This window comes from Triturus cristatus, chromosome 3_1 (assembly GCF_964204655.1).
Source record: "Triturus cristatus chromosome 3_1, aTriCri1.1, whole genome shotgun sequence".
NCBI classification, from domain to species: Eukaryota; Metazoa; Chordata; class Amphibia; order Caudata; family Salamandridae; genus Triturus; species Triturus cristatus.
Genome location: NC_140583.1, coordinates 892,660,352 through 892,673,631, shown reverse-complemented (window position 1 = coordinate 892,673,631; position 13,280 = coordinate 892,660,352). Strand labels below are relative to the sequence as shown.

General features: G+C 40.9%; 1 protein-coding gene across 6 annotated transcripts in view; it reads right to left on the bottom strand.

Annotated features, from left to right (window-relative positions):
- Nucleotides 1-13,280, bottom strand: part of LOC146861244 (sodium channel protein type 2 subunit alpha-like) — a 905,823-nt gene that overhangs the window by 709,093 nt on the left and 183,450 nt on the right. For all 6 annotated transcript variants that reach the window (XM_085645403.1, XM_085645408.1, XM_085645407.1 and 3 more), the window contains exon 2: nt 11,105-11,422. In XM_085645403.1, coding sequence (XP_085501529.1) covers nt 11,105-11,374 — 270 coding nt within the window. In that variant the 5' untranslated portion in view covers nt 11,375-11,422. The remainder of the gene's footprint in view (nt 1-11,104; nt 11,423-13,280) is intronic.

The following is a 13,280-nucleotide window of genomic DNA, read 5'->3' as shown; positions in this document are numbered from 1 at the left end:
AAATGGCCCCTGAGACATATCAGAAAAAGCATGCATTCCATAGAATAAGGCTTCCGACGCAGCTATGTTGTGTTAGGTTTGTACTTGTGTGGGTGTGAGAGAGAGAGTGTATTTCACACACTCTGTCCTGTGTAGGATCCGTTAATCTTTAGAAGGAACACTCCATTGCAAAATAGCCCCTCCTTTATCCATTCCACGAGTCCTATTCTTTCGCTTTTGTGATGCTGAATTACTTACGAGCTTTAAAAGGGGACCGTAAGGATCGCCCTTTCTAGCTAAAAGTAGCCCAAAACGCGCAACGAGCAAATATGAGCAACAAGAAGGCTTTATTAGACCATCATGTCACTTAGAATGAGTGCTATCAGGAACACTGCCTTCAACTAGATGAAACACACGATTTCAGCAAAAGAAGCACTTTAGAACAGTACTTTATAATTCTTATTTATTGTGATATAATTTGATATGTATAATAAACCACACTCGCATTACAAAAGGCAATAAAAAATAATAAACAGACAGCACACTTTAATTCTATAATAAACTCTGATCACCATATTTTATCCTATCAAAAAATGAGTGTGTTGTACAATTAAAAGCAAGTGCACCAATAAAATTAACTCAACACAGTTATTACTTCTAATATGATGTGCGCCCGCAATAAAGCTGGAGATCACAGCACCGCTTGGTCTCCAGCATTACACACATTGTAGTTGTATTTACACTCTTGACGAGGTATTGAAGTGCAGCTTTGCATTAGCATTGACACAACCACTAGGTCTCGCCTTTGGGACCTTATAAGTGTTTAGCCATGCAACAGTTGATGTTCTTGCACCAAGGATATTGTGCTGCATAACTATATACTTATAAGGTCCCAAAAGCGAGACCTATTGGCTATGCCAATGCTTCTTTAGATTGCTAGTAATACTTTTTTGGAAGAGCTGATTGCTTCATTAAAAAGGGACTTGCAATGCTGTTTTAAAAGAGAGTATAGTGTATAAACAATGGACCTATCTGTGTAACTATGTGGAAAACAACCCAGAATTGTAAGATGAGTTGAGGCTATTTATTAACTTTCAGTGGTCTGCTGTAAATCGCAGAACATCCGTTTTTTTCCTCTAGGAACATTTGAAGACACAAATGGGGCATTGGTGCTGATCAATGCACCAATTCCCTATTAAAGAAGTTTCAAAATAACGGGTCATTTCTACTCAATAATTCACAATGGATCGATTGAGAATGAATGATGGAAAACATCCTAATCACTACTTTTCAATCGCCTGTTACTGAAAGTGTAAAACCGGATATAGAATTTGCCTCGTGCAGTCTTAAGGGTACATTTAAAATTACATGTATCTTTTTCTTTCCCTTACACTCTTTTTCTCTGTGCAAGTTCCAACGGCAAAATGTCAGCATAGCTTGGGCACTGAGGTACTCTTTCACTGCTTTAGTATCCAGAATGATTCAAGTCATCAAACTTACGGTAGTTGTTAACAGCCAGAAATCTTTATATATGTATAAATGATGGTATTTCTATAGCACAAGCCTAACCAAAATGCAGCAGAGTTCCTAATTGGTGAAGTTTAATTATGGCAGTTTGCTTTTGAAAAATGTCAGAATATGAGTGTCAGACATTCTTTCATTCTAACACCTCCTGACACCCCATTTTCTTACCAATATGTAGAAACAAATGATGGTACTATGCATTACTGAATCAATGGGTCATGTTCACAAATCCAATGTCACACATATGTGGAAGCCAGAATGATACTTGGAGACCTGCAAAGGCAGACATCCTGTACACAGATGCCAATTTAGTAACATGACTTTTGTGGCAACATTGGCAGCATATGTGCCCAGTAACCCTTTGGAGAGCATGTAAACTCTGGTAAAGAGTAGGAGGTCGGAAGGCCATCTGACAGATCCCACCTTAATAAATGGAGCGTAGGATTGCATTTCAAACTCAAGATTTAGGTATAGTAATGACATCCAATTTGTCAAACCTCATAGCCTGCATTAGAATTTCTTTGTAGGGACTTGCAATGGGACTTGCAATGCAGATAAAGAACATGCATGTTCCCTGTCTGTAATGTGTCTCCCAGAGCTTGAGTGTACCAACTCAGCACTCCTGTAGATGGACTGCTTTGGGTGACTGGTCTTTATGTGGAGGATATGCAAGGCTCAGCAGCCTCCACAACTACAGAATTTGCAGTGGTGCTCTTAGCATGTACAAAACTTAATTTACACACGTACTTTCACCACCGCAGTACTACATGGTGATACATGGACTATGGTCACTGCATCTTTAGACAGCTGTCTTTAGATAACTGTTTACTCTATCTCCAAAGTGTAAGTTAACTGTGCCATTATGTTCAAAGAGGACATCCAGCCAACGCAGGAATAGCTATACTCTCAATGTTTCCATTGACAAAGATAAAAAATGAATCAGCGAATAGTGGGGATCTGTTGGCACTTACTGGAGCAAAAAGTCCAATGGCAGTTCATCAGATGCTCTATCACTTCCACAGGACAATGTAGAAATCATTATATAGATATTAATTACCATTACTTACTAGGATACAATGTTGCATCCTTTCCAAATTCAAACAGAATTACGCATTCCCTTGTCTCTTGTGTGCCTATCTTCACTATCATTGATGAGATTTCTCTTGTGTTGTATTTAATCTATGCTCATGTACTCTTTTGTTTTTTAGTGTTGATACATGTTTTAAAGTACCTGCATCACCCACATCCTGTGGGGGAGGATTGTAGATGATAAAGTAAAATAATATACAAATAGAGTTTTCACTAATTCTTCCAGGAGAGAGGGTGGTAAGCACCATGCATTCATTAAAAAGCTGTTTAATCCTTCCTTGTGACCAACATGCAGGAGATCCTTGCCTTCTGAAATGTGAATGTTGACTGTGAAAAAGCTGTATTCGCAAATAATTAACAACAGTGAAATTTACAAGGCCGGTCCTTCACAATCAATTTGTGTTTCCAATTTCTCAGCTGTAAACCACTTACTGCTCACTCATCCTTTTTACCCAACATATTTTAGGATTGCTAATGTTCTGATTGATTTGTTAGGTTTCTCACATCAGTCCTATTTAGCTTGCAAGTGTTACTCTAATCTGTCAGGGTTATTACATAATACACAGATTAAGACGGCTGCATGCCGATTATCAGTTTCAAGTAAATACAACATGTCAATTTTGTTACTTAAGCAAAGCATTTTAAACGGGCACATAGATCAATAAGTGGAATAAGCTACTGAATAAGTTTTGAGTTTTGGAAATGGTTGCACAACTAAAACAATAATATTAATACACCTAAATATCAATCATCAAGATTTACAATCAAAGTTTATTATATACTGTTGAATTATTGTAAATTAATTGTATAAACTGTTTCAAAAGACAGTGGTCCCCCGACAGACAATAAGTTATAGTCAATAAATATAGACCCAATCAGTGCTATATTGTAGACGTCTGTCCAGCCGGACAGATATTTAATATTCAATCAATTCAATATTTACAGAAAGTAAACACAGAGCAGTTTAAGTAGGACTCAAGCCTGCATCCAACTTTAGCAAGAAAGACGTACAACATAAAGTAAGGGGTTCAGGAAAGGGAAATTGTTTGTTTTCAATACATTTCTTATAGAACAAACAGAGTATACAAAAGACACATTACACAAAAAAGTAGAGCATTTTCAAAAAGCGTATATGATGTACAAGGTGTCGCCGGCGTTTCGATCCCCTAAGAAAATGCTGGGATCATCTTCAGGACATTATAATATGCATGCCTTTTTACATATGACTTTATTGCTAGAACCATGGGAAAAATTCAGAGGAAGGAAAAGGAGAAAGGAAATTGGAGTTAATTTACAGACAAGGGGAATTCGACGTTCATCATAAGTGCTTGTGAGATTGCCTTTAGTGTGGTTTCCGGTTCGATGCGTGGGGTTCCTTATATGGAAACAGGCACGTGGAATTAACGTGCAGTGAAATTTTCTGGAAAGGGTGATACGAAGAGATAGACAAATGGAGAAAAAGTGCTGACGATCAAGATGGAAGCGAGATGTGGCGAAGGTGACAAAGGAGTGAAAAAAACTCTACTAGTAGCCGTGTTGTAAGTGGTAAATACAAGGAAATGACATGGATGCTGAAAGTTAAGACTGTGCTGTTATTCTATTGCTTGTCCAAGGTAGTGCATGGAGGATCTGGGAGGTAAGGGGAAGGGTAGAGGTCAAGAGGTCGGCTTACCCTGGGCAAAATGACAGACTGTCTTGGGAATCAAGGGAGAAGACCACCGGCGTGGGACCTTTAGAAATTATGGTCTTGGTATTGGTGCGAGGGAGTTTGCACCGGGAAGCAGAGACCTGCAGTGGGTGGAAAGGAGAAGGAGGTTTAAGGGTAGGGTGGAAGGGGGGGAGGGAACCACAGCGTGCAAGGCGAACGCGCTTACCAGTTAAGAGAGTTTCAGTGTGAACATATTTCAATATGCAGCAAGCCGCTTTTGCGGTCTTGAGCTGAGTTACTGGGCCAATGCTTAAAGGAGGAGCAAAGGGATGGTTAAGGAAAGGGGACAAAACAGGGAAATGAACCGGTTACCAGTTAGGGGCGTTCCAACGTGAACATATTGCAATGTAAACCAAGCCGCTTTTGCGATCTCGAGTCGAGTTCTGGGTCAATGCTGAAAGGAAGAAGTGAGGAGATGATTGAGGATATTAGAGCATCACCTGTAATAAAGGAGATGAGTGTGCAGAGCAATCACGCTTACTGTATGTGGTCTTCAGTCTGTCACAACATGTGTGTTGCCGGTCACAGCACTGAGTGAACCGGAAGGGGGCATTTTTTATGGAAACTTCCTTTTGGAAGAATTTTGTCAGGTGACCGGGGATAGTAAAAGAGAGACTTGTATTGGAACAAGTGGGTCAGGTGACCCAGGTTAGTAAAAGAGAGACTCGTATTGGAAGAAGTGGGTCAGGTGACCGGGGATAGTAAAAATGAAAGAAGGACTCATAGTTGCCAAAACCGTGGAGATCTTAGAGTATGAAGGAGTACATGTGCATTGCTTGCGCCTTGGGCCTTCTTTACAGACATTTATTACTATTACTGCCCTGTTTTGTACCCCAGTTAATGTCTAATGTGCCTTTTTAACTTTATCACTGATTTTGCCGCTGATGAAATGTACTGAGGTTCGTCTTCCTCCTTTGTGACTAGATCTGCCACTTCTGATAACTTTTCTTCCTGTTTTTCTTCTACTTTTTATTCCGTTTCTCAACCACTTTTTAGCCATGCACATGTACTCCTTCATACTCTAAGATGGCCACGGTTTTGGCAACTACGAGTCTTTCTTTCATTTTTACTATCCCGGGTCACCTGACCCACTTCTCCCAATACGAGTCTCTCTTTTACTATCCCCGGTCACCTGACCTACTTCTTCCAATATGAGTCTCTCTTTTACTATCCCCGGTCACCTGACCCACTTCTTCCAATAGAAAGTTCCCAGAAATAATGACCCGTTCCGGTTCACTCAGTGCTCTGACCAGCAACACACATGTTGTGACAGACTGAAGACCACATACGGTATTCAAGATTGCTCTGCACACTCATCTCCTTTATTACAGGTGATGCTCTAATATCCTCATTCATCCCCTCACTTCTTCCTTTCAGCATTGGCCCGGAACTCGACTCAAGACCCCAAAAGCGGCTTGGTTTACATTGCAATATGTTCACATTGGAACTCCCCTAACCGGTAAGCGCCTTCGCCATGCATGCTGCGGTTCCTTTCCCCGATTTGTTCCCTATCCTTAACCACCCCCTTGCTCCTTCGTTTCAGCATTGGCCCAGGAACTCAGCTCAAGACCACAAAAGCGGCTTGCTGCATATTGGAATATGTTCACACTGGAACTCCCTTAACCGGTAAGCGCATTCGCCTTGCAGGCTGCGGTTCCCTCCCACCCTTCCGCCCTACCCTTAAACCTTCTTCTCCTTTCCACCCACTGCAGGTCTCTGCTTGCTTCCCGGTGTCAACTCCCTTGCACCAATATCAAGACCACCATTTCTAAAGGTCCCACGCCGGTGGTCTTGTCCCTTGATTCCCAAGACATTATTTCTTTGCGCAGGGTAAGCTGACCTCTTGACTGCTACCCTTCCCCTTACCTCTCAGATCCCAGTTTCATCCCCTATCCTTAACCACCCCCTTTCTCCTCCTTTCAGCACTGGCCCAGTAACTCAGCTCTAGACCGCAAAAGCGTCTTTCTGCATATTGAAATATGTTCACACTGGATCTCCCTTAAGCGGTAAGCGCGTTCGCCTTGCATGCTGCGGTTCCCTCCCACCCTTCTGCCCTACCCTTAAACCTCCTTCTCCTTTCCACCCACTGCAGGTCTCTGCCTACCGGTGCAAACTCCCTCGCACCCATACCAAAGCCATAATTTCTAAAGGTCCCACGCCGGTGGTCGTCTCCCTTGATTCCCAAGACAGTCTGTCATTTTGCCCAGGGTAAGCGGACCTCTTGACCGCTACCCTTCCCCTTACCTCCCAGATCCTCCATGCGCTACCTTGGACACGCAATAGAATAACAGCGCAGTCTTAACTTTCAGCATCCCTGTCGTTTCCTTATAATTACCACTTACAATACGGCTACCAGTATAGTTATTTTCACTCCTTCAACACCTTCGCCAGATCTCGCTTCCATCTTGATTGCCGGCACTTTTTCTCCATTTGTCTATCTCTTTGCATCACACTTTCTAGAAATTTTCACTGCACGTTAATTCCACATGCCTGTTTCCATATACCGGAGCCCCACGTATCGAATTGGAAACCACACTAAAGGCAAACTCACAAGCACTTTTGATGAACGTCGAATTCCCCTTGTCTGTAAATTAACTCCAATTTCCTTTCTCCTTTTCCTTCCTCCTAATTTTTCCCATGGTTCTAGCAATTAAAGTCATATGTAAACAGGCATGCATATTATAATGTCCTGAAGATGATCCCAGTATTTTCTTAAGGGATCGAAACGCCGTCGACACCTTGTACACCATATACACTTTTTGAAAATGCTCTAATTTTTTGTGTAATGGTGTCTTTTGTATAATCTGTTTGTTTTATAAGCAATGTGTTGAACTCAAACAGTTTCCCTTGCCTGAACCCCTTACTTTAGGTTGTACGTCTTTCTTGCTAATGCAGGCTTGAGTCCCACTTAAACTGCTCTGTGTTTACTTTCTGTAAATATAGAATTGATTGAATATTAAATATCTGCCCGGCTGGACAGATGTCTACAATATAGCACTGGTTTTGTCTATATTTATTGACTATAACTTATTGTCTGTCTGGGGACCACTGTCTTTAGAAAGAGTTCAATTACCCAAAGATCCCTGACCAATTGTATTTGGGTTTCGTTGTCTTTTCATAATATATAAATGTATAAACTGGCCATTTAAATCCTTCCTGTCATCAGATAGTTTGACATACTCAATGGTGTTTTAATTGTATGGATTACTACTGAGGGAATGCTTGCTCATATCAAATCTTTCTGTCATATTTCACTGAAAAATATCTCCATCAATAAATGTTTCCCTCTTTTCTTTCTGAAAGGGAGGTGACCTTGAATGAGACCCCAATGCATATATATATATATATATGTTATGCTCCAGAGTTGCCCCTCAGTAAAACAGCACTTGAGTCATCACGTTTCTGCCATAAGCCTTTATTGGTATGGAGGGAATACGTCCGTTGGTGAATCAACAGCTGACTTCTCGGCAGCCTGACGCGTTTCAAAGTTTCCTTCTTCCTCAGAGGCTGACGATATCAGGTGAGTGCAGGACGGACTCTACTCCCATAATTTATGCATATAGCACGCCCATTGATTGGGACACTCATATGAGATGATGCATAGCATGCTGGGAGTTCGAGTCCCGAAATTAAGTCCCCAAATGGCTGCACTCACTATAACTGTGTTTTAAAGGCCCTCAGATGGGCCCCCAGCCGACGCTTCCATCCTCAATCCATTTGTGATGCTCCACATTTGAAACCCAGTAGTTACCAAGTTCCGTGGCCCCCGCCGAAGGGGTGGTGCGCGTTTTGGTGGAAGGACAGCCGCCTTCATATGTTATGCTCCAGAGTTGCCCCTCAGTAAAACAGCACTCGAGTTGGTGAATCAACAGCTGACTTCTCGGCAGCCTGACGCGTTTCAAAGTTTCCTCTCATATGAGTGTCCCAATCAATGGGCGTGCTATATGCATAAATTATGGGAGTAGAGTCCGTCCTGCACTCACCTGATATCGTCAGCCTCTGAGGAAGAAGGAAACTTTGAAACGCGTCAGGCTGCCGAGAAGTCAGCTGTTGATTCACCAACGGACGTATTCCCTCCATACCAATAAAGGCTTATGGCAGAAACGTGATGACTCGAGTGCTGTTTTACTGAGGGGCAACTCTGGAGCATAACATATATATATATATATATTCACTTAAAAAACCATAGGTTTCACACATGTTATAGTTAGATGGGCATTTCACTCGTGAAAAACCATTGAAATTCCCCCGTTATAGTTAGTGCAGGCAACTATAACTCACGCGACCGCAATCCTCTGCTGATGACGTCAGATATTACATCACTGATGACATATGTGTCTTTATGAAAAAAAAATATTTGTAATATATGTATAGATAAAAATTAATGGAAGAAGACATGGGTAAATAAGTGTCTAAATACAGTATTAGCATCAGCAGAGGGTTGCGGTCGCGTGAGTTATAGTTGCCTGCACTAACTATAACGGGGGAATTTCAATGGTTTTTCACGAGTGAAATGCCCAGCTAACTATAACATGTGTGAAACCTATGGTTTTTTAAGTGAATTTGCAAGGTTTTTTAAATGCTAATTCCTAACTATAACGTGTGTGAAACCTATGGTTTTTTCAGTGAATTTGTACGTTTTTTTAAATGCTAAGTTATGTATTTATTTAGTTTTTTTAAGGTTTTTCACCGTGCGCGTACCGTGCGTGCACGGTGCGCTTCGCGCACCTTGCGCGCGCTGTGGGAGCGTGGTGCGCTTCGCGCACCTTGCGCGCGCTGTGGGAGCGTGGTGCGCATCGCGCACCGCGCGCCCACGTTACGGAGTTCGCAGAATTTTTCCGTTTCTACCGTGCGCCTTTTCGTAAAAAAATTAAAATACATTTTTGCCCTTGGGGGTCCTTCTGGGACCCCCTGACCAAGGCTAGGGGGTCAGGAACTGTCCAGCCTGCCCCCTTTTCACGTTATCCACCTTTGTTTTTCACCCCCTCAGACTGCGAGAGACAAAATGGCGGCTGACACTTCCTCGTTTCGACCGATTCGAATGTTTACTAAGATCTAACAACCAATCAGAATCGCGCTCGCGCACGTCAGCGTGCGCGTACGGTAAGCTTACGGTACGCGCTCAGAGCGCGCCTATAGATATATATATTGATTTAAATGCTATTTTCTCAGGAAATACTGAACAGATTTACACCAGACCTGCAAAAGGCACATCCCTGACCTGAGGACTACCTCTCTGCCAAATTTCAAGTAATTCTGTTCAGCCGTTCGGGCTGCAGCTTGGACTAAAGGTCCTATGGAAAAATGCATGGGGAAAACGCGTTTTGGGACCCCCCCTTTTTCTCAGCCCCCGCTTGACGAATCCCCCCAAGACTTTCAGGGAAGGAGCGGAGCGGAGCGCCCAACCTATTTTGAAAATTTCGCGAGGATTCGTCAATCGGCGCCAAAGTTATTCAAAATAGAATGTTGCGGATTTCCTATGGAAACACGGTCCTAACTATACCTATCTACTGGCGACCGCCAGTAGATATATATATATATATATATATATATATATATATATATATATATATATATATATATATCGGAAAATTCCAACTCCCGCTACTTCCAACCTCCTCACGGCAGTGGCGAAGAAGGTGACACAGACCCCGCAGAACTTCTGGCAAGATGTTTTATTCTTCCTTCACAACCCACGCATGTCGCGTTTCGGGCCTCAGGGGCCCTTGAACACGTACCTATATATATATATATATATATATATACTGACTTTACAGTGTCTAATTGTCTAGTTGCTGGATCAGAATACCTATCTACACAACTGATACCTATGCTGCCATCGGGGGCACCCAGGACATCCCTTTCTTTTGGACGCTCCAAGGTCTCTGGAATTTGGGTTTTCAGTTACAGCTATTGAGTATTGTCTTTAGCAGTGACCCTCCGACCTATTTTTCAATGCCATTAGATGTGCTTTACCATGCATTGCTTAATATAATTGTGCTTTGATAAAATTGCACATACGTTTCATATATTATATGTTTCATATATTTTAAAATGGCCACTGCATTTTGCAGGGTTTGGCATGACCAGTATTGATAGTCCATTATTTGTGTCTGATATGGATATGTAACAAGGTTTCACTTCTCAATCTGTGTGTGAACAAGGTAGTCAATAGCTGTTACACTCCAATTTTGTCTTTCCATCCAATTCCTTATATGTTTGTTCTTTAAAAACAAATGATAGTCAGTACGTGTTTTGAAGCAAAAGCCTCTTTATATGGCATTCTAGTATACAGTAATTTTCATCAGATAGTTTAGGCTGTCTGACTAGTTTGTGATTTAAAAAAATCGAAACTCATTCTTGTCTGACATCAGGAGTACTCAACATATTGTGACTGCCAGTAAGGGCTCTATGTACATGGGAGTTTTGATCTTTTAAATCACAAAATAATCAGACGGGTTGATGAAGATCACTATATGCTAATGAAGATCTCGCTATTCTAGAATGCCTTGAAAAATAGGTTTTTACCTCAAAACAAGTTTTGGGTGTCTTGTGTTGATGATGAACCATAAAGAAGTATAATAAATAGGATCAAAGAATAAAATTGGAGTGCAACATCTCTTGATTTTGTTTTAGATCTATATGCATTGGAGTGTACCTTTAAGGAAGATTGGAATACAAAACATATTATTGGGGTTTGGTGCAGGTTTGTAGCACAAAGCTGAACAATTCCTAAACCACAAAGCACAAGATATGGTTATTTGAATAGCGTCATCACCATTATGTTTGCTAATGTGGACTCACTTTCTGATTGCTATAGTATGGGTCCAGGTCCTCCATCGGCGTGGAAACCATTTCTGAAGGGAGGTCCCCATAAATAAATGGCAGTGATTTCCCTGCTTCCAGGTCCCTATTTGGCTTTGGCCCATTTTCATCGTCGTCATCTCTACGATCTGGTTTTGGGGGTTTCTTGGCCTTTTCTTCGGCAATGCGAATTTCGATAGCTTGAAGGGATTCCCTGGTGAAGAGTCGTAGGCTGTCAGGTCCTGGTGGTATATGCAGTGGCGGCTCCATCTTTTCATCCTGCAATAGTTACCAGAGACCCTCTTCCATAAGAACGTGCTGAAAAAATGATGAAAGAACACATATTAGGGATACATATGAAAAGGTATACACAGATTAATAGTGAATTATGTATGGCTTAAAAACATAAAAATACAAGAAAGATATAAGAAGCAATATTTCCATACATTTCTCAATTTTAAAGAATTCGAAAAAGGATTGCATTTACCAAACAGTCACAACATTTCAATAGATCATCACCATTTACCCTATGTCATCACCTATATTCCACTTTAGCTACACAAGTTTCATAAAGTTTGCATGTTCTTGTAAAAGAAAGCAACTGATTATTCTTTGTTTTCCCAAATAGATTTCTGCGATGTGTCTCAACAAAGAACAAAACTGCATGAGGTCAGAAACAAATATACCACATCTTTTAGGGGGAAAAAATACAATTTTGTTTTGTATATTTTGTTTAAACTGCTGCAAACCACGAATGTTCTAATAACTATAACTAATACATCATGCATTATCACATCGTAGTGCCCCCTGTGAGAAACTGGGTTGTTTGATAAGGGTGGTTTGAACCCTCTTAAAGCAGCAGCCACAATCCAGGCACAATGAAAGAATGTGAAGTTATTTGTGTGAGAGCAGGACTCAGCTATTGGTGTATACTACAGGAGAGGGTAGTAGTGGAGAAAAAAAGGTTGCACCTCGTAACATATACAATTTAGGGGGCATATGGTACAAATAAACTAAGTATATAGTATTTGTAAGAGTAATAGTGACACTAAGGGTATTACCACGCCCTACTACCTTAGGTGTGAGTGCACATCGGACCAAAGCCCTTGTGTCAAATATTTTCAAAAAGTATACCTCGGCATATAATTGGAATATAAATCTGTTGGTTTATTCCTAATAAAATGTAATTTAATATTTCCTGAAAGACCTTTTGCCTTTTCACAGGTTAAGATATGCAGACAAAATCTTTTCTTAACGGGTTAACAGTACAAGCATCGACATATTATGTTCATTTCAATTTTTACAGAAAAAAAGAGTCAACACTGCACAATGTCGTGATGAAAATTTGCAGTCCGTCCAAATATCAATAATCGATGGCAGTCAACAGCCTACACGTGTTTCGCCACTGAAGTGACTTTATCAAGGCTGTATAATAGTAAAGGACATATGTTGAACAATAGTACAGCACGGGCAATAGATTAGCCGAAAAAATAATTAATGCCCCACCTACATCAGGTGTTAAAACTAGAACATCCTTACGGAAGCCCAAATGAGGAAAAGACAGCTATATGAATGATAGACTGACAGTGATTAAGATACTTAGATCAAGGAGAAATGAAGGAATGCAGATAGAGTACCAGAGAGCGAGCCCTTATTTAAGCCTTTGGCTAGAGAGTTTATCAGAAAAGTAAATAAAAGATACAACAGCTGTAAAAAAGTTTTTGATTGAATTCACAAGATAGTCTAACCTTAACAGTACAATTTCAAGCTTGCACTGGGTAGAACACGACGAGTACAGTGTGGAGAAAAATAGGTCATCTGAAGAGCCTCTAGATAACAGTCTTGGCTGCTTTTATATGAAATCGAACAAGAAATGAATCATTAGATTGCAAAGTCCCTATGTCCCTATGGAAGCTATTCCGTTTCAAAGAAACAAATCAAACAGGTGCTCATTCAGTGAGGTACGGTGAGAGTCATAAGCCAGCAGCCATTTAGGCTAGTCTCAGTTAAAGGTACAGCGAAGGAGAAGAGAAGGAAAATACACCCAAGACTATGAAACACAAACATCATATTCATTGTTATGATTTGAAAATAAAAAGAACTTGTCTAATTCTTAGTGTATAACTCATACATAGGAGTTAAACGACTTGTTTCATGATACTCAGCTATAGGTGTG